The sequence below is a fragment of the Lepidochelys kempii genome, chromosome 14 (genome assembly GCF_965140285.1).
Source record: "Lepidochelys kempii isolate rLepKem1 chromosome 14, rLepKem1.hap1, whole genome shotgun sequence".
Classification (NCBI taxonomy): Eukaryota; Metazoa; Chordata; order Testudines; family Cheloniidae; genus Lepidochelys; species Lepidochelys kempii.
This window is the reverse complement of record NC_136393.1, coordinates 26,178,526-26,206,485: the sequence shown is the minus strand read 5'-3', so window position 1 is coordinate 26,206,485 and position 27,960 is coordinate 26,178,526. Positions and strand designations below refer to the sequence as shown.

The following is a 27,960-nucleotide window of genomic DNA, read 5'->3' as shown; positions in this document are numbered from 1 at the left end:
AATTACCTGTTCCTGGAATTTAAGGTTCAAAGGCCAAAACTGTGTAATGGAGAGATGCATAGGTGTGCTTGTTCTGGGCTAACAGCTGTTTTGACCTAATAACCACAGAAAACTCTTGTTAGTGTTTGAACTACTGACTCCTACCAGAGCCCTTCTTGGAGTGGGCGTGACCTCTGATAAACTTACTAGCATGTGTGTAGGGTTTTTTTTTGTTTTCTCTATAATGCTTTCATCTTAGGAAGAAATGTGCTTGCTTAGAAAGGGCTGTACGGTGACTTTTAACTGGGGCAATTATGCTGTTTATAGCCTCTGAGAAAAGAAAGCAAAGCTGGCCTGCCTAGGCCACCTGACTTGCTGGGGAACTCATGATGAAGGCAGTGGAAAACCCCCAGTTGGGAGGGAGAGAGATGTGGGTCTCTGCCCAGGAGAAGTGCTGGCTGAGGAGCTGGGAGCCTAAAAGTGGGTGTCTGTGGTGGGCCAGAGAGGGGCAATACAGGTGCAGATATTGCTGACTGCAAGAGCTTCCAAAAGAGGATTCCAAAACGGAAGAGGCATTATATGAGTAATGAGAACACCCAGTTACATTACATTGGAGAAATGTAACTGTGGTACCCACGTAATGACATAATACTTCAAAGATCTGACTAACCATATTACCTCCCCATGATTTCTCCCATGCTACCTGTGATGCATGGAGGAATCCCTTAGTCAAATTGTATAAATCCATCACCAAGTCCCTCCTCAAAACTTACCTCTTCCATAATGGATGCAATAAACTGCAAGCTGATCACAGCTAGACAGGTGCCAATTTGAGTTTACTGCTTCTGACTGGCTAAGAATTTGGAACATCCTATTAGTTTTGCCATTCTGTCTCCCCCATTCCCCACCTGTGATTTGTGTTAACCTCCTGTTATGCCTTCATGCTTCAGAGCACAAACTGTCTGATGTTAGGAAGAAACTTCCCCTGTGTAATTTATTCCATAATTGTCCTTCCTCTGAAGCATCGAATACTGGCCACTGTGAGAGAAAACATATCAGACTAGATGGGTGGTAGATCCAATCCTGTACAGCATTCCTATGTATCCATGTTTCCCTGGTGCCTTGATTTGTTTAAGTGGTGTCACTATACACACATCCCTTGAAGTGAGCTGTAGCTCACGAAAGCTTATGCTCAAATAAATTGGTTAGTCTCTAAGGTGCCACAAGTCCTCCTTTTCTTTTCACTATACACACAGCGTGTAGTGACACAGTGACACCACTTAAACTGTGTCTATAGTTCTGTGAGATCCTGTGCTCTGAAAGACCTTTGGAATAACGTATCTGGAGGTGCTGGATTAATTTAATTAAATTAATTTCACATTATAGGCTACCAAACAGCCATCAGATAGTTTCCTGACTCAAGCGAGACTCGAATCACTAACATAGAGGTCTGTCAACAACCCCTTGCACCATCTAGTCCACTGTGTATTAACTTTAACATTTATTGTAGTTCTGGCTCTTCTTAGCCCTTCCTGGTTCTAAGTAGGAGGAGAAGTGGCCCAGGGGCACAAAGGCAGGAGATGCTGTTATTATGATGTGTTTAGCATCAGGGGAAGCAGAAAATATTGGGACACACAAAAGAACCCGTTATTATCAGATTTCTAGACCAGGTTTGTAGAGCATGGAATTTGGAGAAGATTCAGATAAGCAACCAAAATGTCATTGGCTGCTTATCTGAAAGGACCCAGCAATCCTTCTGAAATTCACTGGTTACTGCCCTAAACAAAGGGCACCCCTATAAACAGGAGTATATTTTTGTCATGCATGGTGCTCTTTAGCATGCTCTGAGAACAAAGACATTTTTGGGCATCTCACTCATAATCCTTTGCTCTTCCCCCAGGCAAGCAGCCAATGGAAGCCTTTGAACGGCGAGACAGAGAGACATTAATGTATACTTGAACAATCAAATATACGATACTTCAAGGATACTTTAAATTGCTTGAAATTTCCTAAACATACTCATTTTTCATAGGGGTGTTTTGTGTCTTACATTAGTCATTTATGATTGCAGGAGACAAAGGGCAAGTACCTAGAATATGTTAGTTCACAAGAATACTCCCAAATGTTTCAAGTTAACTCCTTCACATAAACTGCCTGTACAACTAGCTGCAAACAAATCTCTCATAGAGTAACTGAATGAATTACTATATTCCATTAGAAATCACGGAGAGCCAATCATGTAAAACAAGGTATTTCCCTCTTAAGATAGCCATGCTACTATTATTGCTCTGTATGCATCATGAACCAACTATTAATAAATACGATATGGGGAAAGAAATGAGGATGAAAAAAACCATACTCAAAGACCAAATGAGAAAATTGGGATAGTTTTGGATTAGCTAATCTTGGATTGATGCAATGGAATCAATGCAATGTACTTGATATATCAGCAGATCAGAGGTTTGTTGTCTATTAGCACTGCAGGGTATCTTATTCCTTGCTGCATGTATTTTTCTAACCTGTTGTCTTGGACTGTGTGCTTTCTGAACTGGGCCCCAGGCAAACAGGATAGCTATGTGAACCCTGGAGACCCTCCTAGGGTATGTTTACACTTTGAGCTGTGGGTGTGATTGCCAGCTGGAGGAGACACTCGCACTAGCTCTGATTGAACTAGCATGCTAAAAATAGTGTAGTCATGGCAGCATGCATGGTGGGAGGGGCTACCCACCCAGAGTTCATGCCTATGGTCTCGGGTGGCATGGCTTGCCCCTCCTGTGGCTCATGCCACCGCTGCTGCTCTCTATTTTTAGTACACTACCTTGTTCTGAGCTAGTGCAAGTATGTCTTCTTGAGCTGTGACTCACCCCCCTGCTCGAGATGTGGCCATACCCTAGGTTTAGCTGGGGCTGGCCACTGTGTAATGTAGGGAGTTTGGAAAGCTGACATGGTTCCCCCAAAAGTGATCTAGCCACAGGCATTTTCAGACTTTTCTGGAAATGGCCACTTATCTTATCTCTGCCATTAGCAGTATTGAGAGGTGCCTGAGTTGGGCTAGATAGCTGGTGCCAGTGTGAGCAGAGCACATTCCCGGTACCTCCTGGGAGGTACTTAACTGCCTGAGAGGCTTTGCAATATCCCAGCGGACCCAGGGGCATGCTGCAAAGCCAAAGGTCAGGCTTTTGCTATGTGATGACAAGTATGACTTGCTTGGGGACTACTCACTGCAGATGACAAAGGGCATTTCAATTCCGCCCTGGACACTTGTTTAGGGCTCCATTCTGCGAGTTCAGTGGCTGAATCAGAAGCCAGGAGGGCTGTTCATCTACTGGAAGGCATGAACCTGCCCCATAGATCACTGTCAGCCCTTGTACGAATGCAGGATTCTGATCCCCTTCCTCAGGTGTAAGAGTCTTCCTGATCTCGCTGATGCATCTTTCCTCTACCCCTCAGAGCTCTCTGAGTCACCCTGTGGACCTCTGTTCTTTACTCCACAGATCTCTGTGATCCACCCCACAGAACACTCCTCCACCCCGGGGATCTCTGTGATCCACCCCACAGAGCTCTCCTCCCCACTGGGGATCTCTGTGATCCACCCCACTGAGCTCTCCTCTACCCTGGAATCTCTGTGATCCACCCCACAGAACTCTCCTGCATCTTGGGGAGCTCTACGATTCACCCCACTGAGCTCTCCTCCACCCTGGGATCTCTATGAGCCATCCCACAGAGCGCTCCTCCACCCTGGAATCTCTGTGATCCACTCCACTGAGCTCTTCTCCAACCTAGGGATCTCTGTGATTCACCCCAGAGAGCTCTTTTCCCCACTGGGATCTCTGTGATCTACCCCACTGAGCTCTCCTCTACCCTGGGGATCACTATGATTCAGGGCTGTCAACTCTTTGGGTTTACCCTGCAGGCGTTTTGGGGGGCTCCTGAGATCCCCTCCTGTTGCCCCATTCCTGGGGTGAACTTCCCCATGGGAGGTGCTGCCGCTGCTGATGGGCATCTTCCTCCCACAGCTCATGGAGCAGACAGAGCTCTTTGGGATGGGGTGGGGATCCTCCCCAGCTGGCTCTGCAGGGCCTCTTCTACAGCTGCCAGCATTGCCTGCAAAGGGGGAGGGTGCTTGAGTAAAGAAACTCCCTCCTGGGCCCAGCACACCTGCGAGAAGGGACTCCTCTCTGTCCTTTCTCCTATCTCCTCAATGCCCCTCCCCCTGTATAGGGCTACATGGAGCCCAGCACTAAAGAAGTGCAGAGCAGGGACTGCCTATTACTTTATTTATAGAGTGCTCTGTGTGTAGATTAATGCATTGGGGGTTTCCAGTATAACTACCTGAGCGTTCAAAAATCATGAGATTTAAATTCTGTCACCAAGAAATCACCTTTTTTTTTTCACTGTTGGGCGAAGCTGGCTGTTCCTAGTTTGTGTGGGATCATTGCAAGGCCAAATTCATGCTTCAACCAGCTCTAAGGGGGGTGGTCCACTACTAGGGCTACCAACTTTCTAATCGCAAAAACTGAACACCCTTGCCCCGCCCCTTCCCCGAGGCCCTGCCCCCGCTCACTCCATCCCCCCTCACTCCCTTGCTCGCTCTCCTGCACCCTCACTCACTTTCACTGGGCTGGGGCAGGGGGATGGGGTGCAGGAGGGGGTGAGGGCTCTTGTTGGGGGTGTGGGCTCTGGGGTGGGGCTGGGCATAAGGGGTTTGGGGTGCAGGAGGGGGCTCCGGTCAGAGGACGAGGGGTTTGGAGTGCAGGAGTGGGTATGGGGTGAGGGCTCCGGGAGGGAGTTTGTGTGTGGGAGGGGGCTCGGAGCTGGGGCAGGAGGTTGGGGTGCGGGGTCTGGGTGGGAGTTAGGGTGCAGGAGGGGGTTCCGACCTGGGGCAGGGGGTTCGGGTTTCAGGGTGCAGGCTCCGGCCAGGTGGCGCTTATTTCAGGCGGGTCTCAGAAGTGGTCGGATTGCCTGGCTCCTAGACGAAGGCACCAGGGGCTCTGTACGCTGCCCATACCCACAGGCGACCCCCGCACCCCACAACTCCCATTGACTGTGGTTGCTGGCTAATGGGAGCTGTGGAGCCGGCGCTCAGGGCAGGGCACTGGGGCCCTGGCCACCCGTGGAGATGCCCTGTCCACCCGTGCGCCTAGGCGCTGCACATGCCGGCCACTGCCGGGAGCTGCGTGGAGCCAGGGAGCCTGCCTTAGCCCCGCTGCGCTGCCAACCACACTTTTAGTGGCCAGGGTCCCTTTTCGACTAGGCTTTCTGGTAAAAAACCAGATGCCTGACAACCCTATCCACTACCCCTTCCCAAGCTGCCACTCCATCCCCTCCCTAGCTGGACATGATAGCTGGCTGCCTCACTTGAATTCTCCCTCCATAGTTTCACCATAGTTTGCTGGCCCCCACATTTATTTGCCAGACATATTTCCCTGCTTGTCTCCTAAATCTTCTACCCATCACATCCCTTGCACCCCCCACCTCCCCCCCACTTTCCTCCCAACCCCATCAGTATGCCTCATGCCCCTCCTATCCCCCACAATCCCCTCATTCTCTTGTTTCCCACATTCCACCCACACCCACTTGGTGTATCTTACGCTTTCCACATTTCCCTACACATCCCTCAGTCTGCCTCCTGCCCCCCACATTCCCTTGCCCCCAGTCATGCCCCCACAGCCTGCCTCCTGCCCCCCACATTCCTCTGCCCCCTAATCCTGCCCCCACATTCCCCTGCCCCCTCAGCCTGACTCCTGCCCCCACATTCCCCTGCCCCCTCAGCCTGCCTCCTGCCCCCACATTTACCTGCCCCCTCAGCCTCCCTTCTGCCCCCACATTCCGCTGCCCCCTCATCCTGCCTCCTGCCCCCACATTTACCTGCCCCCTCAGTCTGCCTCCTGCTCCCATATTCACCTGCCCCCTCATCTGGCCTCCCATCCCCACATTCCCCTGCCCCCTAATCCTGCCTCCACATTCCCCTGCCCCCTCATCCTGCCTCCTGCCCCCATATTCCCCTGCCCCAATCATGCCCCCACATTCTCCTGCCCCCCTCAGCCTGCCTCCCGCCCCCACATTCCCCTGCTCCCTAATCCTGCCTCCACAGCCTGCCTCCTGACCCCACATTCTCCTGCCCCCTAATCCTGCCCCCACATTCCCCTACCCCCTCAGCCTGCCTCCTGCCCCCACATTCCCCTGCCCCTCACAGTCCCCTGCCTAACACTGCCCCCACATCCCCCTGCCCCCTCAGCCTGCCTCCTGCCCCCCACATTCCCCTGCCTCCTAAACCTGCCCCCACATTCCCCTGCCCCCTCAGCCTGCCTCCCGCCCCCACATTCCCCTGCTCATGCGACCCATGCTCTCAGCAGGCAACGTCACTGTTTGCACTGGTGGAGTTTGTTACAGGGTTTAAGTGAAGTAAATGCCAGTGGTACAAATAGCAGATGTCCACACTATTTGTTGCACTGGTGTAAGTACATTGATGGCAGTAGCGGTCCAGGCCAGGCCTGATTCAATTCATGCAAATGTCTGCAAACGAAAGGTAGACTGTTGGGTGTTCTGTCTGAAGTTCCACACTGGGGGTGCCTGTGATCTTCCTCAGGGATCTCTCTCTTCCACTCTGGAAGATCTCTACGATCCACATCTTGTTTCTCTCTACCCCCTGGATCTCTCCTGCATTTGATATAGTCTGCACTCATTTCACATGGGCAATATGCAGCTGAGGTCCACATCGCAGACAGGAAAGAAGACACTTGCTGTAAATTAAGCTGTGTTAATGTCAGTGGAAGCAGGATATTAGGCTCAACGATTATAATGTTGCTTTTATGCAAACTCCCTGCCTGTCTCCAGCAGCCTGCCCAGACTTGGAGGATAATACACAAATTCATTCATTCACATGTGTGCAAGAAGTTACCTTGGCTCTCTCCAGGTTTTTCCTTTGTTCATGGAATGCAGATGGGCATTTCAGTGCTGCAATACGAAACACAGAGGCACAAATCAGCACAAGGGAGGGAGCAAACAGCCACCAGAATACTCAGCAATAGAATTTTAACAAGTGCTATAAAAATAGCAACACAAATGAGCCGATCTCTTTATTGAGCTAATTCAAAACTCAGAAAAGCTATGGGAAATTCCAGTAGCTCAACCAGGCCGTGGCAGGAGAGCAGAGGGGATGGAGAGCAAGGGGAGAGCAGAAGCCACACGGGCAGAGAGGTGGTGCAGGCTGTGCAACTCAGCGCTCAACAGGACACTTTCTCTTCCAGGGGAGGCTCTTCCCTGGAGAGCTCTAGGTGGGTTACAGCACCAGGAGGCCACAGAACAGAGTGGGGAGGAGAAAGCAAAGTGTCAGTGCCCAGAAGAGAGGAGACCTCCTTAAAGGACTCGGTCAGCAGGTGGGCCTGCAAGTGACTCAAACTGTGAGGCCAAGTCCAAAGAACATGAAAAAACAAAGGGATCTCATCATTCTTCACTTTGGTTGCAAGTGTATATTAAACACAGGACTCAGAAGTTTTAGTTCTCTGCTCTCCTCCCCAGTTTCTCCACTCACTGCACACCAACCTCTTCTCTGTTCATTTACATAATCCCCTTCTCTGCAGCTCCTGCCCTCAAGCAGCCTTCCTGGCTCTCCAACACTTTTCTCCGTTCCCCTGTGAAAGGTGCTGGGAAACTGAACTGTGGGTTTGGGGAGTGCTAAGTGGGCACATGACCTAGCCTGGGAGCAAAAGTCAGCAGGCTGCCCTGGCCACCACTTTCAAACACTCTTCCTGAAGGTGTTTGGTTTTCCCCAGAGAGGGTTTCCAAGAGAAGGGCGTCTGTGCAATTCTGTTCACCCTCTTCAGAATATTATATCATGCAGGGGAGGCCAGCCTGGTTGGTGAGGGTCCCTGTGGCACATGCTAAGGCCCACAGCTCTCTAGGGATTACATACAGTTTGTGGGTTGAAAATCTGGGTAATTTCTGAATTCCACTCTTTGTTATTCCTGGGTACTTCAAAATACCAATCGACTATAAGTTCTTTAGTATCATCTCAGTATCAACTTCCAAGAGCTGAGTGTAAAGAATCTGTTTCCAGTGCTGTTCAAAGCCTCTAATGTCAATACCTGGAACTTTATGTTAAAGCTCAGCTATAACTTATTTATATTTCTGGCTGAAAACCATGGTTTCCAAAGTGCAGAAATAAAGGCTGTGAACAAAAGCAAGGCCCCAGTTTGCTCCCTGTCACGGTATTCCCCATTTACAGGGTGTAAATGAGAGCAGAGTTTGGTTCTGCATTTGAAATCTGTAGGAAAGACTCAGTCTTTTTTGGGTCTCCACGGAATTTCTTCTCTGGCAAGAAAAGAAAAAAGACTCAAACCTCTCCTTGGGTTCCCGCATTGAATGGAGGAACATTCTAAAGTGAGGAGTTTGGGGGTCTGTTTTGTTTGGCACCATTTATTTAGCTAACTTACTGCTTGATCCTTGAGAGGAATGAAAAAAGGGGTTAGAAATTCATTTTACACAGGGCTCAGAAACTAGCGGCCAGTCTACACTCCAGAAATGTGGGAGTAAATGGGGAGCTCAGGCAGAACAAATAAACATGTAGGGGAAGGGAAAGGAGGCCAAGGGGAATTTTGGGTGGATTGGCTGGTGGAAGGGGATGGATCCAGTGAAAAAGTAGGATGGATCACACCAAAGTACAAAGGGGCAGGGAACCTTTTCTTGCTTCCAACATTTCAAGAGCAGACAGACAGACATGCTTGTATGATTGCGCCGTGCTTTGGTGAGCAGCCATGAGGATGGTGACAGCTGTTTTAGTTAAAAGCAAAATAAAATGAGCGCACGAAAAAAAAATGAAGTAAGTAAGGGACGTTACTTTTTATAGCCCAGTTCACTACGAAGTCCTAGTGTTATGAGGTTTCTGTGGGCAGGAATTGACCAGCTCAAACTTCATTTCATGCTATTCATAATGAAAGTGTTGCAGAATTTAGTCATTTACCAAGATTTTGGAGGAATTATGTGGATGCTGTAGCTTGTATTAGTCTGCAAAACAAATAAAGGTATTGCTAGCACCAGTTCTTCAGACAACACATCAGGATAGATCTGTGATGGGATTCACCAGTTTGGAAGTGCAGGTGGCTTTGCAGAAAATGGACGAAGCTGCTGCACTTGACACGCCAATTTTAGGACTAGATTTTGCCTTTAAGGCACAGTGCTGTGTTTGGGAAGATGAGGAGGAGCCTCTGTGTAGCAGGAGCCCAGCATGAATTAGGCCAGAATTCTACTGGGGATCCTGGGAAACAATCTCTGCAGCAGCAGCTGGTCCACCACCAGGTGCAGTGAATGGCTAGTCCCAGCCCATTTTGGGTCAGCTAGCAGAGTCTGACTTGCAGATTGTGGCTGGCCCCTGCGCAGGATTGCTAGGGAAAGACTCCTTGCACACTCTTCCCTGTCTGGGCACATACCCACACAATCTGCCCCTTTGTGGATCATGAAATATAGACAGTTAGCGATACTCCTGACTTTATGGCAAATGCTTCCCAGCAGTTCCACAGAGTGAATTTGCCCAGTAAATCAGGCCTAAAACATTTTCATCAAGCCAATAAAATTGCATCTGGATGAGACGTTCAATAACAGATCCTGTTGTTTGGTCCTCCCATTCACTAACAGGGCACGTTCGTTACTTTAGTGCAAATCCAGAGTTCCTCCATTGACTTCACTGAGCCTGATTCTCTACTTACTTTCACAAGTTCTGCCCTGTGTGACTCCATTAGCTGAGCGAGGTTGAGATTGGAGCTTGTGCCATTCTCACTTAAGGCAGTCACCCATTTCTCCCGGGGGAGAAGAGACGGGCATGTCTGCAAAGCCTTCCTCTCTCTTCAGTCACAGTCTACCCCATAGGCTGTGCAAGGCTGGTCCTTGCCTTTGCCTCCCTGACTGCTTTAGCTATTCCATTTGGAACTGATCACAGACTGGCCTTTCCCAGCATCAGGCTGTTCCCACCGTTGGGGCGAACTCAGCTGCCACATGGGACACTCCTGCTGCACACTATCTAAGATGCTTCAGCCTGGTGCATTCTGTATTATTTGTCTGAGGCTTTCACTTTCAGTAAATGGTTACAGAACATTGTAGTGTTCAGCACCTCCAAGTGCTGTTGAGAACATTCGTAACTCACTGGTATCCAGAAGGGATTGCTCAACACTTTGACCCACTGATTTTCTATTATTGTGAATATTAATCTGTCTCTCTGTCCTCTGTGGGTGGAAATCTAGAAATGGATCAGTTATAAAGAGGAGGCTAAATTCTCTGCAATAGAATTACGCCAGCAGAAAATCTGGCAGAAGGATTTTAAATTACCCTTGTCCAAAATCCAATGGACAGTGTCCGCTCTTGGACCAGTTTCATGATTAAGATCTGACATCTCGTGACTCCTTAAGGCTGCTGTACCTCATAGAGTAGCTTTCTAATATACTGTATAAAACAATCATATCCAGCCCTGGTGACTTTTGGGATCTCAAGCTTTAAAATCATGACACCCAGGTTTACAGAACAGCTCTTTTTGATATACTGTACTTTGTGCATTACAGCAACTCCACCTCATTCCATACTCACCTCAGTGTATGGAATGAGGTTCCAGTCCATGTGCACCTTCAAGAACTCAGCTTACATATGTATGCTCAGTGCCAGCAGAACATGGGGACACCATTAGGAACAGACCCTTGTTGTTAGGACACATTGACTGTGCATGCACAAAGCATGCTTTTAAACCCCCTGCGAGCTGGACTATTGAAAGGCACCTGTGAGATGCGGCAACAATCCCTGTGTTAAATGTCTAGTTTCTATCCTTCCTTGTGACATGATAGTGCTGTTAAGAAATGTGCACATTTGTACAATGGCAAAAGAGTATTTTTTTGTCTTCATTCTCAAAAACGAGTGAACCATTTGTGCTTAGTCTCTCTCCACATGGCCCCCGTTGGACAGAGCTGCCAGACAAAATGCCAGCCCAAAAGGTGAGAGTGTGGCCAAGCTGTGAGCAACAGGAAAAGGCCTTTGAGGTTTCTGCACTAGTGCTAGTGGCTCTGCTGTGCGTTTCTGAGCCGTGCGCAATGCAGGGATTCTTTAGAAAGCGTTAGGTCCCCATTTCTAAAAACGCACGCGCCCCATGTAGTCACGCCATCGGGGGATTTCCAACTGCACAGACCTTTACATTCAAGAACTCCAGTTTATGCGCATGCAATGGGACTTTTTGCACGCTCATCTTGAGTGTGCCCCTTTTAAAATGTGGGCCTGTCATCTAACAGGAGATGTTAGAGGTGGCACAGAAATCTGACACTGTCACCAGCTCTTGCAGTTCTATCATAAGTCTGCCAATATTTGGTGTTTTTCTTAAAGCCCCAGGCTCTTGGATTTACATAAGAATCTCAATTTACATTAACAATTAAAAAAAATAAATGTCTAGACTTCCTGTTTGCAGAGAAAAGCTTGAAAGTATGAACCCAACAGGCTCAAAACCCAGAATGCAAATCAAAAGAACTCAAAATTTATTATGTTGTAAAATCTCACGGTTTTTATGACAATCTCATGATTTGGGGCCTGACTCATGATTTTTGCATGCTTGAGGGTGGTAGTACTATACTGATTAGCCTTCTATTGCTAACACTGATAACAGACTCATGAAAGCAAGAGAATTAGAAAGATGGTGGGAGAGATAGTCCAGGTGTTGAATGGAATGCTACAGACATACTGTTACTGAAATGTCTTGTTACTGGAGAGCAGAGACCATACTGCTATCCTCTGGGTTTAAGAGCTGTTTGAACAGCACAGTCCTTAAGGGGGTCCATATTATAAAGTACAATAGCCAATAACAGAGAAAGAAAGGAGCAAGTAAGAAGTGGATTAGGCCTTGCAAATTTGCAGTCCTTAGCAATTATTCTAAAGGGGCAGTGAGAGGACAAACTGTATAGGGACAAATGCTTGACCTGGGTTATTGCTAACATTATAGCTCCTGTAAATGGAGGGCTGTTCTAGACTAGGATGAAATGTGTCAGTTAACAAGACAGAAGGGAAGTGTGAGATCTAGCTGACTGGCCCCATTGTTGCCACTTGCTGGCTTCATGCATCTAGGCAGTGCAGGTGCAGCAGGCAGGCTGGTTCCATTCTTGCCCTTCCTGGCTCTCATATGCTAGCACAGTGCTGTTCGGTTTGGCTTTGGCTTTCTGAAACATTGGGCTATAGCCAGTGCTGGGCTGGGCTGGATCCCACCAACTGAACAAGCGGCTGCAGAGCCCTGGAGAGGGAAATCTGCTTAGGAGGTAGGGGGATCTGAGCAGGACACAGCCACACGTGTGCTCCACTCATCCAGGGGCCAGGGGATGCGGAGCAGGTGTGGCCCCCAGGAGATGCACGGACTCAGCATGGCTGCCAGCTGGCCTCTGGCTACGCACCTGCTGGGGAGTTCTGGCTGTGCCTGGGAAAAGGGCTGGGTATGAATCCCACGAGGTAGCACAGTCCCTGCTGACTCATGGTCGGGGAAACTAGCACACTCATTTAAACACCTCTTTGACATAAAACAGCAAGCTGTGCAGCCTTAACTGCATGGCACTGCCCTGTGACAGGGAGACTCTGGCCACCACCAGGCCATAAACCACTTGAGATGTGGAGAAAAATCATGATCACTTTCACGCCCCTCCCCTCTCCAGGGAAATTCATTCCAGCAGAAAATCCCAGACAGCTCCCAGCAGCTTGCTGTTGGTTTGCCAGCCTGTTTCCTGCCTCTGGGCCGGAACCTGCCAGGTGATGAGCACCCCCAGGAGAGACCCAGCACTTTGCAGGTTCAGATGTGTTATCAGACTCCTGCTCTGACCATGCAGCAAACTGCTTGGCCCAGACAGGCCTGTGCTAACCTACAATAGAGATTTTGAACAGAACAGGAGGGTGACCTGCAATACACAAGAGAGTGAGACTAAAACTCTGCTAAGGATGATGGCTAGCAGGCCAGATCCTCAGCCAGTGTAAATCAGGGCAGCACCACTGACATCCATAGGAGGCCTCTGCGTTATAACCCACATAACAGATATCCAAACATAGTGCTCAAATGCCAGCTAGAGCAGCGTGGAGGTAGCAGGGTCCTCCCCAGAGCCCAACCTGCTAACCGGGGGTGAGAGTGAAACCCAGCCATGCGGGGGGTGCTGGAGAGCAGCTACGTATAAGCATCAGGAGGCAAATGCAGCATCTGCAGGAACTACTGGTGGCTGTGCTCTAGCTCTGTGATGCATGTGGCACAGACAGTGGTAGGTGAGGTACTCACGTGGCATGATGCCCTGGTCTGCCAGCTGCTCACGGGTTCTTCTCTGCTGAAGCCGTAACTGTAAAACTGTTAGAGAAAGAGTGTCAGGAAGAGATGCAAACTTTTTCCTGAAGCAAGTAACTTTCTGCGAACAGTCCCAGGAGAGAGCTTTCAGCAACAAGCCCAACGCCTTTCTGTCACTGAGAGAGGAATCCCCTGAGGGGAGGAGTGTTCCTGAAAATTAGCAAGGGAGTTCCTGCAAAGCAGGTGCTGAGGCATCACTGTGATCCTGTTTTATTCAATACCTGTGTCTGTAGGGCAGCGTTCCCGGACTGAAGGGCAGAAGGACCAGCAGGTGAGAGAGGACACAGACAGGGCCTCTTCACTGTTCTCCAGAGCCTCAAATTTCATTTAAAAAGAGCACTCACAGCTTGAAAGAAAACCATCCAAATGGGCAACAATTTAAAATTCAGAGAACCTGAAACAGAGCTCTGAGCTGCCTCATTCAGTAAAACGGGGTTGGCTCATTATACTTGGTAATGTCACCATTGCTGGCTATTTCACTACCCATCCCAGCATGTCCGAAAGGAATGGAAGGGTCTGTCCTCGCGCTTCCCATAGCGCAGGGCATGCTGGAAGCGTGCCAAGGACTGGCCGGGGGGACACAAAGGGGGCATCCATTAAGAAGGGGAGACTTTTAACCACACATGGAGGCCTTGCATGGGGTGTGATTGTTTTCATTTTCCTGAAGGTGGGTCAGCGTTCAGTAGTTTGGGACGTGCTGCTTCAGGGCAACCAAAAAACCCAGAATGAAACCAAAGTGCACGGCAATTCCTGGAGTGGTGTGAGAGCTTTCAGCCACACTGAACCTCCCCCGGAAACATCGAACCTAAATAACATGGGTTCTTTGCGTCTGCTGCGCTGCAGGTGGGATATGTGAGAGCCCCATACTGGGGGCAGGGGCAGATGGAGAGGAGGATTATGCGGGGGCTAGGCTTTCTGCTTCGGGCGGAAGTTGTTGTGATGTGGGGGGTTCTGTTGGCATGGAGGGTGCAGACAGTCCTCTGGCCTGCCCTAGAAGTCATTATTTTGGCACCTGTGTCAGTGTCCTCATGATGGGCACCCTATGGTGGCCACGAAGCAGCACGGGATTGCTATATGTTGGGCATGTAGAGACTGAGAGTTGTGGAGGTCTGGGTCCTTGACCCCATTTGAGTGAGCAGGGGTGTGAGTCAGCAGGGTGGAGGACTTTGGTCTCACCTGCTGCACACACGGGAGATGGAGCCTGTCCTTCAGTTCATGGTGTCTAACACAAGGTCAGTAGCATTAAAACATCTATTATGTGTTACTGAAACCTGGCTGGAAGCTGCTGCTGAGCTAGTCTTGGCCCAGTTGATGCCAGCCGAGTGCTCAGCACAAGGTGGGCCAAAGGGGACAACCAAGCTGTAGCTGTGATATCTGAGCCAACCTAAAATGCAGGTCTCCAACCCCAAGCCTAGATCTAACACAGTGTGTACATCTGGCAGGGATAGAGCTGGGGCTGGTCCCAGTGCATTGCCTGCCCTGCTGCCCAGCACAGGCCCTTCTGGGGCGGCTGGAATTTCATGTTACAGTGGCATTGGAGCTGTGTAAGCTGGTGGCACTTGGCTATTTCAGTGTTCACAGAGATGACCTTTTGCCTGAATCACTTCAAGATTTCATGGCACTGGAATGGCCCCAGGACTAGCCCAGGGAATTGCAAGCTCAACTCACACAGTTGAGGTCATACTTGGGATCTGGGGTTTGGCCTTAGATTGAAGGTGGAAGCACCTCAGAAACCCTAAAGCTCCATGTGGCACTGTGCTGCTGCTAACCCCTCCCCTAGATGTGAATACAACCCTCGCCACACTCACCCTCGTGGGGCTTTAGCTGCATGATTTCTTTTTCCATGATGTTTTGCCCTGGGTGCCGACATGTGGCTCTGTTTGCTGGGGGGCACTAGATAACGTAGTTAGGAGAGGTTAGGTCCGTACATTTAAGAAGTGACTACTTAGATAAAATGTCAATCACTAGTAGCACTTCTTCTTGGAACGAAAGCTCTGGCAGATGGGAACCAGTCACTGAACAGCGCAGACCTTGGCTTCTCTGTGACAATGAAAGCAGATGTGCCAACTCCCTGTTGATAGTTACAATTTGCTGAGAGAGGCTCCTCCACACTCCTTGTAATAGAGCCTATGTGTTATAGTATATTGTGTCTGTGAGGCACTGCATGGTAGAGTGTGTATTCTCTTACTTCTGCAGTCGCACTGCCTGCACTGGCTATAGTAATACATTTGACACCCTCTCTCTTTTGGTTATTTATCACGCAGTTTTTCGAAGAAATGTAATTAAAAGAACAAGGAAACTGTGTGCCCAGGATTGCTCTCCTTTCCATTTCATTGCATTGAGGCCAGAATACTGATTTTTGAACAGTTTTCTCCATTAGGAGAAATTCAGTAGATAGAGCAGTGCTTAATTTGTAATGAAAGAGGCCAGGGCTCAAAGTGCCGGGGCACGAGCAATTTTTTTACATTCATCACTGATGTAGCAAGCCCAGAGGTGCTGGGCTATGAACTGCCAAGCCTAGAGGTGCGGGGGCTCAGCCCTGGCAAGCCCTGGCACAAATTAAGCACAGAGTTAGAGATTTTAACAGGGATACGTGTATTTCCACGGACATAATATAACGGCATACTCATCTCCCAACTAGAGATGAGCCCATAGACAAGGCCTTGTGAAAATCACAATTTCATGAACTGCATGGAAATTGTGAAATTAGCCCAATACCACAAATTTTCCAATACTTTTACAAAATAAAAATGAAATGAAGAGACCAGGGTCATGTGATCTGGTTACGTTCCTTCTGTCTGCCATTTTAGGTTGTGTTGGTGGGGAAGAAAAAGGCACAGTAGCAAACTCTGCTGCTGCCACTTGGACCATGAGCAGCTGTGGCCTCAGCGGGGAGGTGGAAGCAGGCATCCGTGTGTGCAGGTCTCATGCTCAGTGCAGCTTGTAGCATGTGGCAGCATCATGTTAGAGGATTAGTTTGGGGGGACTCAGAGGCTAGTTTTATGCAAAAGATTGTAGCACTGACTTTTCCCCAACTGCATTCTGTGCATATTCTGTGAAATTTGATACTTTACCCACAATACTGCTGTGAATTTTCTAAAAAAAATTCCTCCATTTTCACAGGGCCCTAGCCAGAGCAGAACTCCCAGCCTTAGCACCCCATGACTTTAGCAAATTCAGAGAACTGACAGATAAGGTCCCCTGGGCAGAACATCCAAGGAAAACAGGAGTTCCGGAGAGCTGGCAGTCGTTCAAGGAGACAATATTAAAGACACAACTGCAAACTATCCCGATGAGCAGGAAAGAAGAGGCCAATATGGCTCCTTCAGGAGGTCTTCAATGGCCAGAATGTGAAAAAGGAATCCTACAAAAAGTGGAAACATGGATGAATTGCTAAGAAGGAGTACAAAAGAATAGCACAAGTGTGTAGGGACAAAGCAGAAAGGCTAAGATACACAATGATTTACATCTAGCCAGGGACTTAAAGGCAATAAGAAGAGGTTCTTTAAATATAATAGGAGCAAGAGGAAGACAAAGGAAAATGTAGGTTATCTACTTAGCAGGAAGGAGAACTAACAACTGATATCAAAAAGGCCGAGGTGTTTAATGCCCATTTTGCTTCAGTTTTCACTAAAATGGTTAATGGGCACCAGATACCAACAAACCTAATATTAACAACCGGGGGAAGGAACACAAGCAAAACCAGGGAAATAATAGGTTAAAGAATATTTAGATAAGTTGAAGGTATTCAAGTTGGCTGGGCCTGATGAAATTCACTCTAGGGTACTTAAGGAAGTATCTGAAGCAATCTCACTAGCAGTTTTCAGAGTATCAGCCATGTTAGTCTGTATCCGTAAAAAGAAAAGGAGTACTTGTGGCACCTTAGAGACTAACCAATTTATTAGAGCATAAGCTTTCCTGAGCTACAGCTACGCATCCGATGAAGTGAGCTGGAGCTCATGAAAGCTTATGCTCTAATAAATTTGTTAGTCTCTAAGGTGCCACAAGTACTCCTTTTCTTTTCACTAGCAGTTATCTTTGAGAACTCATGGAGGATGGGTGAAGTCCCAGAGGACTGGAGAAGGGCAAACATAGGAGCTATCTTTAAAAAGGGGAAGAAAGAGGACCTGGAGAATTATAGACCAGTCAGCCTAACTTCAATACCTGGAAAGATCCTGGAACAAATGCTTCAACGATCAATCTGTAAGCACCTAGAGGATAATAGGGTGATAAGTAAAAGCCAGCACATTTTTTTCAAGAACAAATCATGCCAAAAGTAGGATTTTAGGTCACCACAGAACTGTGTCATGTTCGTGGGCCTGGAGGGACAAAAGGAGAGGCCCCGAGATAGGACAGACTCTTCTGCTGGGCTAAGAGTATAGCTGGAAAGATTAACAATATTGTTGGGTGGGTTAAGGGAACTACTGTTGTGGCTCCTTGTGGCATGTAGCAGTTTAGATGGTTTAGTGTCCTTTTTCCTTTGTAGAGAAGCAAAGTTTGTGTTGTAAATGGCTTGTCTAACTAGACAAGGAGCCACAACAGTAGTTCCCTTAACCCACCCAACAATATTGTTAATCTTTCCAGCTAAACTCTTAGCCTGGCAGAAGAGTCTGTCCTATCTTGGGGCCTCTTCTTTTGTCCCTCCAGGCCCACAAACATGATATAGTTCTGTGGTGACCTAGAATCCTATTTTCGACATCTAAAATCTCACACAAACTTCCACAAAAATCATGCCATACCAACCTAATTTCCTTGTTTGGCAGGTTAATGGCCTAGTGGATGGGGTGGGGAGAGGGGAGAAGCAGTAGATGGGATATCTTGATTTTAGTAAGGCTTTTGGAACAGTCCCACATGACATTCTCATAAGAAAACTAGGGAAATGCGGTCTAGATGAAATTACTATAAGGTGGGTGCACAACTAATTGAAAAACTGTACACAAAAAGTAGTTATTAATGGTATGCTGTCAAACTGGGAGGGCATATCTAGCAGGGTCCCGCAGGGGTCAGTTCTGGGTCTGGTACTATTCAGTATAAAAACATAACATAAGAACATATGAATGGCTATACTGAGTCAGACCAATGGTCCACCTAGACCAGTATCCTGTCTTCCGACAGTGGCCAGGATCAGGTGCTTCAGAGGGAATGAAGAGAACAAAGCAATTATTGAATAATCCATTCTCTGTCATCCAGGCCAAGCATCTGGCAGTTGGAGGCAAAGGGAACACCAGAGCATGGGGCTGCATCCCTGATCATCTTGGCTAATAGCCATTGATGGACCTGTCCTCCATGAACTTCTCTAATTTTTTTTTAACCCAGTTATATTTTTGGCCTTCACAACATCCCCTAGCAACAAGTTCTACAGGTTGACTGTGCATTTTGTGAAGAAGTACTGCCTTTTCTTTGTTTTAAACCTGCTGCCTGTTAATTTCATTGGATGACCCTGGTTCTCATGTTATGTGAAGGGGTAAATAACATTTATTCATTTTCTCCACGCTATTCATGATTTTATAGACTGCAATTATATCCCCCCTTAGTCATCTCTTTTCTAAGCTGAATGGTCCCAGTCTTTTTAATCTCTTCTCAAATGGAAGCTTTTCCATACCCCTAATGATTTTTTTTTGCCCTTCTCTGCACCCTTTCTAATTCTAATATACTTTTTTGAGATGGGGTGACCAGAACTGCACCCAGTATTCAAGATGTGGGCGTACCATGGATTTATACAGTGGGTTTATGATATTTACTGTCTTATTATCTACCTCTTTCCTAATGGTTCCTAACATTCTGTTTACTTTTTTGACTGCTGCTGCATATTGGTCGGATATTTTCAGAAAACTGTCCACAATGACTCCAAGATCTCTTTCTTGATTGGTAAAAGCTAATTTAGACCCCTTCCTTTTGTATGTATAGTTAGGATTACATTTTCCAATGTGCGTTACTCTGCCTTTTCAACATTGAATTTCATCTGCCATTTTGTTGCCCAGTCGCCCAGTTCTGTGAGATCCCTTTGTAGCTCTTCACAATCTGCTTTGGACTTAAGTATCTTGAGTACTTTAGTATTTTCTACAAATGTTGCCACCTCACTGTTTACCCCTTTTTCCAGATCAAGTATGAATATGATGAACGGCACAGGTCCCCCAGTACAGATCCTTAGTGGACCCCACTACTTCTCTCCATTCTGAAAACTGGCCATTTATTCCTACCCTTTGTTTCTTATTTTTCAACCAGTTACTACTGATCCATGAGAGAACCTTCCTCTTATCCCATGACTTCTTACTTTGCTTAAGAACCTTTGGTGAGGGACCTTGTAAAAGGCTTTCTGAAAGTCCAAGTACACTGTATCCACTGAATCACCCTTGTCCACATGCTTGCTGATCTCCTCAAAGAATTATAATAGATTGGTGAGGCATGATTTCCCTTTACAAAAGCCATGTTGACTCTTCCCAGCAAATCGTGTTCATCTATGTGTTTGATAATTCTGTTCTTTACTATCGTTTCAACCAATTTTGCCTATTACTGAAGTTAGGCTTACAGGCCTGTAATTGCCAGGATCGCCTCCAGAGCCGTTTTAAAAACCTGGCATTACATTTGCTATCCCCACTCATCAGGTAGAAAGGCTGGTTTAAGTGATAGGTTACACACCACAGTTAGTAGTTGTGTAATATCATATCTGAGTTCCTTCAGAACTCTTGGGTGAATCCCATCTAGTCTTGGTTTAATGTATTGATTTGTTCCAAAACGTCCTCTATCAATACTTCAATCTGGGACAGTTCCTCAGATTTGTCACCTAAAAACAATGGCTCAGTTGTGGGAATCCCCCTCATGAGCTCTGCAGTGAAAACCAATGCCTCAGCATCTGTGCATCCAGGCATGCAGCCTATATTTCAGCTTCAGAAGGGAGGCTAGATTACCATGTTTTCCAAGCAAATTAGCCATCCCAGGATCCTTTGAGTATGTCCTGTAGTTGCCCAGTGGGCTCATGCACATCTGATTTCATGTGGAAGCAGAAATTTGTAGTTGGAAGTCAAGAGCACTTTAGTTCTGACATGTTAGTGAAAACTGACTGTGTCTCTTTAAGACCAGTCTTTGACTTGGTAGTGGCTAAGAATTTGAAAACTAATAAACAGCGTGGTGTCCGTGTCTATGCAAATTGAGCTGCTAGGAAAGGACACACTTAATCAGCAAGTAGATTCGTTTAAACAAAAAAGCTCTGAGCTCAACCCTCCAGAAAAGGGAGGTGGCACAAGAATTGTTCTTGAAGGTGAGAAAGACAAATTAACCCTAAGAAGGCAAAATTCCCTTACATTATTACCTCACCAAACCCTGAAATACAACCCCCAAAGATAGAACTGAGTTAAAAGCCTATGCTAAGGAAAACACTGAAGTGAAGGAGGATCTAATGACTAACTAGATACAAAAGTTCAAAAAGGGTTTTGAACAAACTGTCCTCAGAGACAAACTGTCTAAGAAAAAGGTGTGGTATGACAAAGATACTTGTAAATGCCCACTTGTCACAGATAATATCAATGCTAAACATTGGGATACATTTGATGTTGATGTCAAACTGTGTAAATATGTACAATGTGTATAACCTTTGGGAAAAGCCGTTGGTGGTAAGCCCACATTTTGAATACTGCGTGCAGATGTGGTTGCCCCCTCTCAAAAAAGATATACTGGAATTAGAAAAGGTTCAGAAAAGGGCAACAAAGATGATTAGGGGTATGGAACAGCCTCTGTATGAGGAAAGATTAATAAGACTGAGACTTTTCAGCTTGGAAAAGAGATGACTAAGAGGGGATATGATAGAGGTCTATACAATCATGACTGGTGAGGAGAAAGTAAATAAGGAAGTGTTATTTACTCCTCATAACACAATAACTAGGGGTCACCAAATGAAACTAACAGGCAGGAAGTTTAAAACAAACAAAAGGAAGTATTTCTTCACAGAAAACACAGTCAACCTGTGGAACATTTTGCCAGAGGATGTTGTGAAGGCCAAGATTATACCAGGCTTCGAAAAATAACTAGATAAAGTCATGGAGGATATGTCCATCAATGGCTATTAGCCAGGATGCACAGGTGTCCCTAGCCTCTGTTTGCCAGAAGCTTGGAATGGGCGACAGGGGATGGATCACTCAATGATTTCCTGCTCTGTTCATTCCCTCTGGGGCACCTGGCATTGGCCACTGTCGGAAGACAGGATACTGGACTAGATGGACCTTTGGTCTTACCCCGTATGGCCATTCTTATGTTCTTATGAATGGTACATGAGAACACACTCTGTGTTAAAAACCCTTATGATTATGCTGTTTCATTGAATAAGAACACCCTACTTGTTAAAAAGCCTTATGGTAATGATAATTTATAGCTGATACCTGTAAACAATCTTAGAACTTATCACAGAAGAAAAGCCATTACAAACTTGAACTGCTGTATGAAAAGGGAAACTGAGGCACACCATCTCATTGCTTTCATGGCTAAATGCCAAGACACCTACACTATGGAGAACATTAATATCTACATTGAGTTGATGTTAAATGGGTTACAAAAACTTGCCAGAGCTTATATGGATAACTTTCATGAACTCCAGCCAAGGTCACATGAAACATGTAGAAACTGTTACAACAGCTGAAGAAATCCTTTAATGGAATAGCCAAATATTGCAATACATTTGTAAAGGGGTGCAGTAACATTGTTCCTCCCATGATGAACCTTACAAAGAAAGAGCCTGTTTTAGTCAGACATGATTATGATAAACCATTTCTGTTTCACACTGATACTTCTAATACTGGATTGGAAGCTGTAATGATGCATAGTCGAGAATGGAAATTTTCTAGGATGTATTCAGCAGTGTCTTGGACACCCCTTCCTGCATCAATTTTGTGTTGGGGGTGTGATGCTGTGTATAAGAAAGGTGACCTTTGATAACACTGTTATTACCATAGTACACAATTTCCATAAATCTTGTACAAAGTATGTCATGTAAGGTATCAATAGAAAAGTTATGAAGTGGTAGGTATGATTATCCTGTTTCTATGCTTGTATCATCTTTGTATCTGAAGTTATGAATATTGGCTATGTATCTATATCTCAAACATATGTTGTATCCCTCAGTGACACCCCCCAGATAGATTTACATCAGGGCTAGCCAGCTATGTGTTGATGGCCTATTAAGGACACTCCAATCTCACAGTGGGTCATTGAAGAATCTCATCCTGTCCAAGGTAGGCTTTTGCTGGGGATGCCACAGACAGTGAGGAGCCAGTGTCCACCACCTGTGATTCAGCAAACCATGTAGGGCACGTGATGTGGACATGTTACCTTGGACTCCATCTTTGTCAGTAACTTTCCATACACAGGGGCTATGGGCTTTGTTTGGGACAGTAACTTTCCATGCACATGGCAGAGGATATAAAAGACACCTGAGTCAAGTGACCATACATCCCATTTTGGCTCGGACATTCCCTTTTTTAAGCCCTGTCCTGGCTGTCCCAACCTTTTTGGCAAAAGTGGGCATTTGTCCCATTTGTTTTTGCTGCACAGTGTCCCATTTTCCCTTTGGAAAATATGGTCACCCTACACCTGAGACATCTCCATTTTGCCTGATTCCTGCTCCAATTCTCTGGACTGTGGATTTATAACTAAAAGGAGCATTTTGAACTATGGACTGAGGTCCTGTGTTCCCTCTAAGCTGCGTGGTCAGGCTGCCGCGCAGGAGGGATTCAAAGTGCCATGCACTTGACTAGCAGAGCCAAGCACATCCGGCAGCATGTGTTCACGTGCCCCTCTCCCCGCTGCTTTGCAGTCACATTGCTCCTGCAGCTGCTCCCAGGACCCTCCTGCTGGCTGTGCAGAGCTGGCAGGAGATGGTGCTGATGTCAGGGTGTCCCCCTCCCCCCGCCCCGTCCCCACCTTCACAGAGCAGGGATGGGGGGAAAGGGATCAGGACTCGGAGCCACTGTAGTCTGAGGTCTGAAGGAGCCTTCCAGGTGGTGAGTAAGTGCCTTAAAGAGACAGCGCATGGTCTCTCAGAGACTTCCCCAGCAGCCAGCACACACATTCTCTGTCTCTGTCTCTCTTTCTCTCTCTCTCACACACACACACACTCTGTCTCTCCCCCTCCCCCATGCCCATGTACCCCATCTCTGCAGAGCGGGGGAGGGTGGACATGGCTCAGGAGCAGGAGAGCTTTCAGTGAGTGCCTTAAAGAGACAGTGCACAGTGTCTCTCAGAAACTTCCCCAGAAGCCAGCACACACGCTGTCTCTGTGTCACACACACACACACACACACACACACACACACACACACACACAGAGTCTCTGTGTCTCTCTCACACGCATAAAGTCATTCACACTCACCTCCCAATACATCATTGTATCATTGTTGTTACTTCTTGGTACTTCCTGTAATTTTATTCTTTCAAAGTGTATTATTTTAGTTTTTGGACTGATCTATGCATTTCATAATTTTTATTTCTCTCTTACACTTAAATTTAATTCTTTGAATAGTGAGTTCTAAAATGCCTAACCTGTCCTCGCTGGAGTAATTATGCCTATGGTAACTTTTAAAAAATATATATTATATCTAGGTTTTTTGTTTCTACTGGTGGCATACATCCGCACATTACTTCGGTGCACATAACAAAATTTATTCTGCACATGGATGGAAAAAATTAGAGGGAACATTGCTGAGGACCATCCAAGCTTTTGGAAGTTACCACAGAGACTTACGCAAACAAGTAGTCTCTTCCATCACTGCTATGATCCTGATCTAAGAACACTGAAAATCACTTGTATGTATATGATTCTTTAACCATTCAATAACTCTTTTCTTTTCTTTTCTTTTCTTTTCTTTTCTTAACAAATCTGTAGTTAGTTTACTAAGGATTGGCTGACAGCATGGTATTTGGGTAAGATCTGAGATACATATTGACCTGGGGGTAAGTGTCTGATCCTTTGGGATTAGTGGAACCTCACATATGGGTGAATTGGGTTTTCCATAATCTCTCACTATATTAAATCTGTTTGTCTGTATGGGAACCAAGGGCTGGTATGAATAAAGGGGGAATGTGTTTCGCTTCTGGTTAATCAGTGTGGTCCTGCAGAAGCCCTTTTGATACTGGTTTGGTGAATCTAATTATAGAATAAATCACCAGTTTTTGGGGATTGTCTGCCCTGATTCTTGCAATCTGCCCTAAGTGTGGCATTATCAATGTGGTCCATCCTCAGCACCTGGTCACACCCCCATCTCCCACAGGATATTAAATTTAATTACATTATGGTCACTATTACTGATTTATTCACTTCTTGGACCAGATGTTGTGCTCCACTTAGGAGTAAATCAAGAATTGCCTCTTCTCTTGTGATTTGCAGGACTAGCTGCTCCGAGGAGCAGTCATTAATGGTGACTAGCAACTTTATTTCTGCATCTCATCCTAAGGTGACAAGTACCAAGTCACCATGGGGATAGTTGAAATTCCCAATTATTATTGAGCTTTCTATTTTTGTAACCTCTTTAATATCCCCGAGCATTTCACAGTCACTGTCACCATCCTAGTCAGGTGATCGATAATATATTCCTGCTGCTATCCTCTTACTATTCAAGCATGGAATTTCTATCCATAGAGATTCTATGGTACAGTTTGAGTCATTTAAGATTTTTCTATATTTGACTGTATGCTTTTTTTCAGACTCCTTCACCAGCATGACCTAGTCTGTCATTCTTATATATTGCATACCGTGGTATTACCATGTCCTGTTGATTATCATTGTTCTATCACGTTTCTGTGATGCCTATTATATCAATATCATAATTTAATACCAGGCACTCACGTTCATACTTCTTAGCATTTAGCCTTCTAGTACTTGTAAACAAGCACTTATAAAATGTATCAACATTTCATTGTCTGCATTTATGTGATGTAATTAAATGGGACTCCTTTTCATTTTACTCTTTCTCTTCAGTACTGTTTCTCTACCAGTACTTTATCAATATTTTCATTAACGAGTTGGATAAGGCATGGAAAGTTTACTTATAAAATTTGCAGATGACATCAGATGGGGGGCAGGGTTTGCAAGCACTTTAGAAGACAGGATTAAAATTCATAATGATCTCGACAAATTGGAGAATTGGTCTGAATTGAACAAGATGAAATTCAATAAAGAGAAGTGCAAAGTACTTCACTTAGGAAGGACAAATCAAATGCACAACTACAAAACAGGGAACAATTGGCAACGCGGTAGTACTGCTGAAAAGGGCCTGTGGGTTATTGTGGATCACAAATTGAACATGACCCAACAATGTGATGCAGTTGCCAAAAAGGCTAAGATCATTCTGGGGTGTATTAACAGGCATGTTGTGTGTAAGACATGAGAGGCAATTGTCCTGCTCTACTTGGCACTGGTGAGGCCTCCATTGAAGTACTGTGTCCAGTTCGGGTGCCACACTTTAGGAAAGATGTGGACAAATTAGAGAGGGCCCAGAGGAGAGCAACAAACATGATAAAAGGTTTACAAAACCTCGTCCATGAAAGGTTAAAAAAACTGGGATTGCTTAATTTTGAGGAAAGATGACTGAGGGGGGACCAGATATCAGTCTTTAAATATGTTAAGGGCTATTACAAAGAGGAAGGTGGCCAACTGTTCTTCATGTCCACTGAAGTCAGGAGAAGAAGTGATGGGTTTAGTCTGCAGCAAGGGAGATTTAGGTTAGAGATTAGGAAAAGCTTTCTAACTATAAGGGTAGTTAAGCACTGGAATACGCTTCCAGGGGAAGTTGTAGAATCCCCATGTGATGAAGTGAGAATTTTCTGTAATATGTTTCTGAAGTGTGTGTGTGCTTCGGTTTCCCCTACACTGTGCATTGTTACTCAGTGTGGAGAAAAAGGACAGGCTCAGAGACATAGGTTGGAATGTCACCTGGCTGTCTGACCCTGAATGGGTCATTAGAAATGACTGGCCAACGCCAACCCCATATTCATGGAGAATCCAAGAAGACAATGACAAAACCAGTCTAGGGATATTGACACCTAGCAACCAGCAACCCAGAGGGAGGTGGATTTCCCCACCTTTCAGCAGAGAGGTGGGGCAACCCCTCCCCCACAGCTCAAGAACAAAGGACTGGAGAGGTGTGAGGTGGGGAGGATTCGAGTTGGCGGCTGGCAGGAGTCGGGGCTCTCACTTTCTAATTTTCCCAGGGGTGCTCGATCCCTGCTTTGCCACAGGCCCTCACCCCATTCCATCCCTTTCCCAAAGGCTCCACCCCCACCCCGCCTCTTCCCACCCTGCCTTTTTCTGCCCCTGCTCCTCCCCTTCTCCCCCCAGCGCCTCCTGCATGCCGCTGAACAGCTGATCACCAGTGGGTGGGAGGCGCTGGAAGGGAGGGGGAGGAGCTGATCAGCAGGGCCACCAGTGGGTGCTGAGGATCCACTATTTTTTTCCCATAGGTGCTCCAGCCCCGTGCCTATGCTCTCACCTGGGAACTGACCAAGGAGGTCAGATTGAGAGTGACAGAGCCTGAACATGGGGTTCAATACAGCTGGGCTGGGCTGGGCTCTGGGCTAACCATAATGGATGTGGGCTTCACTTTAACCTTCATTTCTCTATGCTAACCTAAGGACTTCCAGTGCTGTGTTCCAGCTGACTAATAGACCCGACTGTTTTGAGTGTCCCTGCAAATGCTTGGTGAGGTGCATTAATCCCTGAAGCATGTACAAGTCTCTACCAGGGATCTATCTCAGTTGGACTCACTGACCAGAGCTGACGGTGTGAAGCATGAGAACTGGAGCTGCTGCGGTTTGCTCTAGGAGGTGGTGAGGCCATGGCCTACCCTGATGGAAGAGTGAGACCCATTGAGAGTCTGGCACATTCAAGAGGTTCCTCCAAGAGACTGAACCAAAGCTGGGGACACAGCACCAATCCTGTGGATGTGACACCCCATCAGTGGAGGTTTTTAAGAACAGGTTGGACAAACACCTGTCAGGGATGGTCTAGATTTATTTGGTCCTGCCCCGGTACAAGGGGCTGGACTTTATGACTTCTCAAGGTCCCATCCAGCCCTATATTTCTATGATTCATTGACCGGGGGGGGAGGGGGGGAGGGGCGGTGTCCAGACCAGCTCAGCTCTCCTCTTCATTAACCTTCAGCTTCTGCCAACAATTTGTAGTATCCAGAATGAAACGTCCCTGAAGTCTGAAATGGAGCCGAATAATAACGGCACTTCCAAAGGAGCCTCCTTAGCATGATTCTACTTGAAATGTCATTGCTTTGTACTTTTCCATGTTCTGAATACAAACAGTGTCTTACATTCAAAAGTAAATATTTAGTGAAAACCCCACATGGGAGGATGGTTTCCTGCCAAATTCCAGCACTTCTTAGCAAACCAAAGTTAGATTTTTTTTCTGTGAGTAATAATGCAGCCTCAGCACATGGGCCAGTCTACGTGCACACTGTTTTCCTTACACACTCAAATGTGAAATTAATTACTATGCAAAAACTAGCAAAGTATTCCCCACACAATTTTGCACCGTTTCTTACCCAGAAAACACCATTGTTCCAGGCAATGTCACAGAGACAGTCTATCTAGGTACTTATTTGGCCCCATCACCATAGCATGTGAGCTCTTGTAATCATACATAGGTTTTAACCTCC

At 46.4% G+C, this 27,960-nt stretch overlaps 1 protein-coding gene across 4 annotated transcripts in view; it reads right to left on the bottom strand.

Moving 5' to 3' along the window:
- The window catches only part of MYOCD (myocardin), a 471,633-nt gene that overhangs the window by 47,152 nt on the left and 396,521 nt on the right, over positions 1-27,960 (bottom strand). For 3 of the 4 annotated variants that reach the window (XM_078848423.1, XM_078848420.1, XM_078848421.1), the window contains 2 exons: positions 13,250-13,315; positions 6,881-6,936 (listed from right to left, as the gene is read on the bottom strand). In XM_078848423.1, the coding sequence (XP_078704549.1) occupies positions 6,881-6,936; positions 13,250-13,315 (122 nt within the window). Of the gene's footprint in view, positions 1-6,880; positions 6,937-13,249; positions 13,316-27,960 lie in introns of those variants that run through there. The other variant, XM_078848422.1, reaches the window with a different exon arrangement.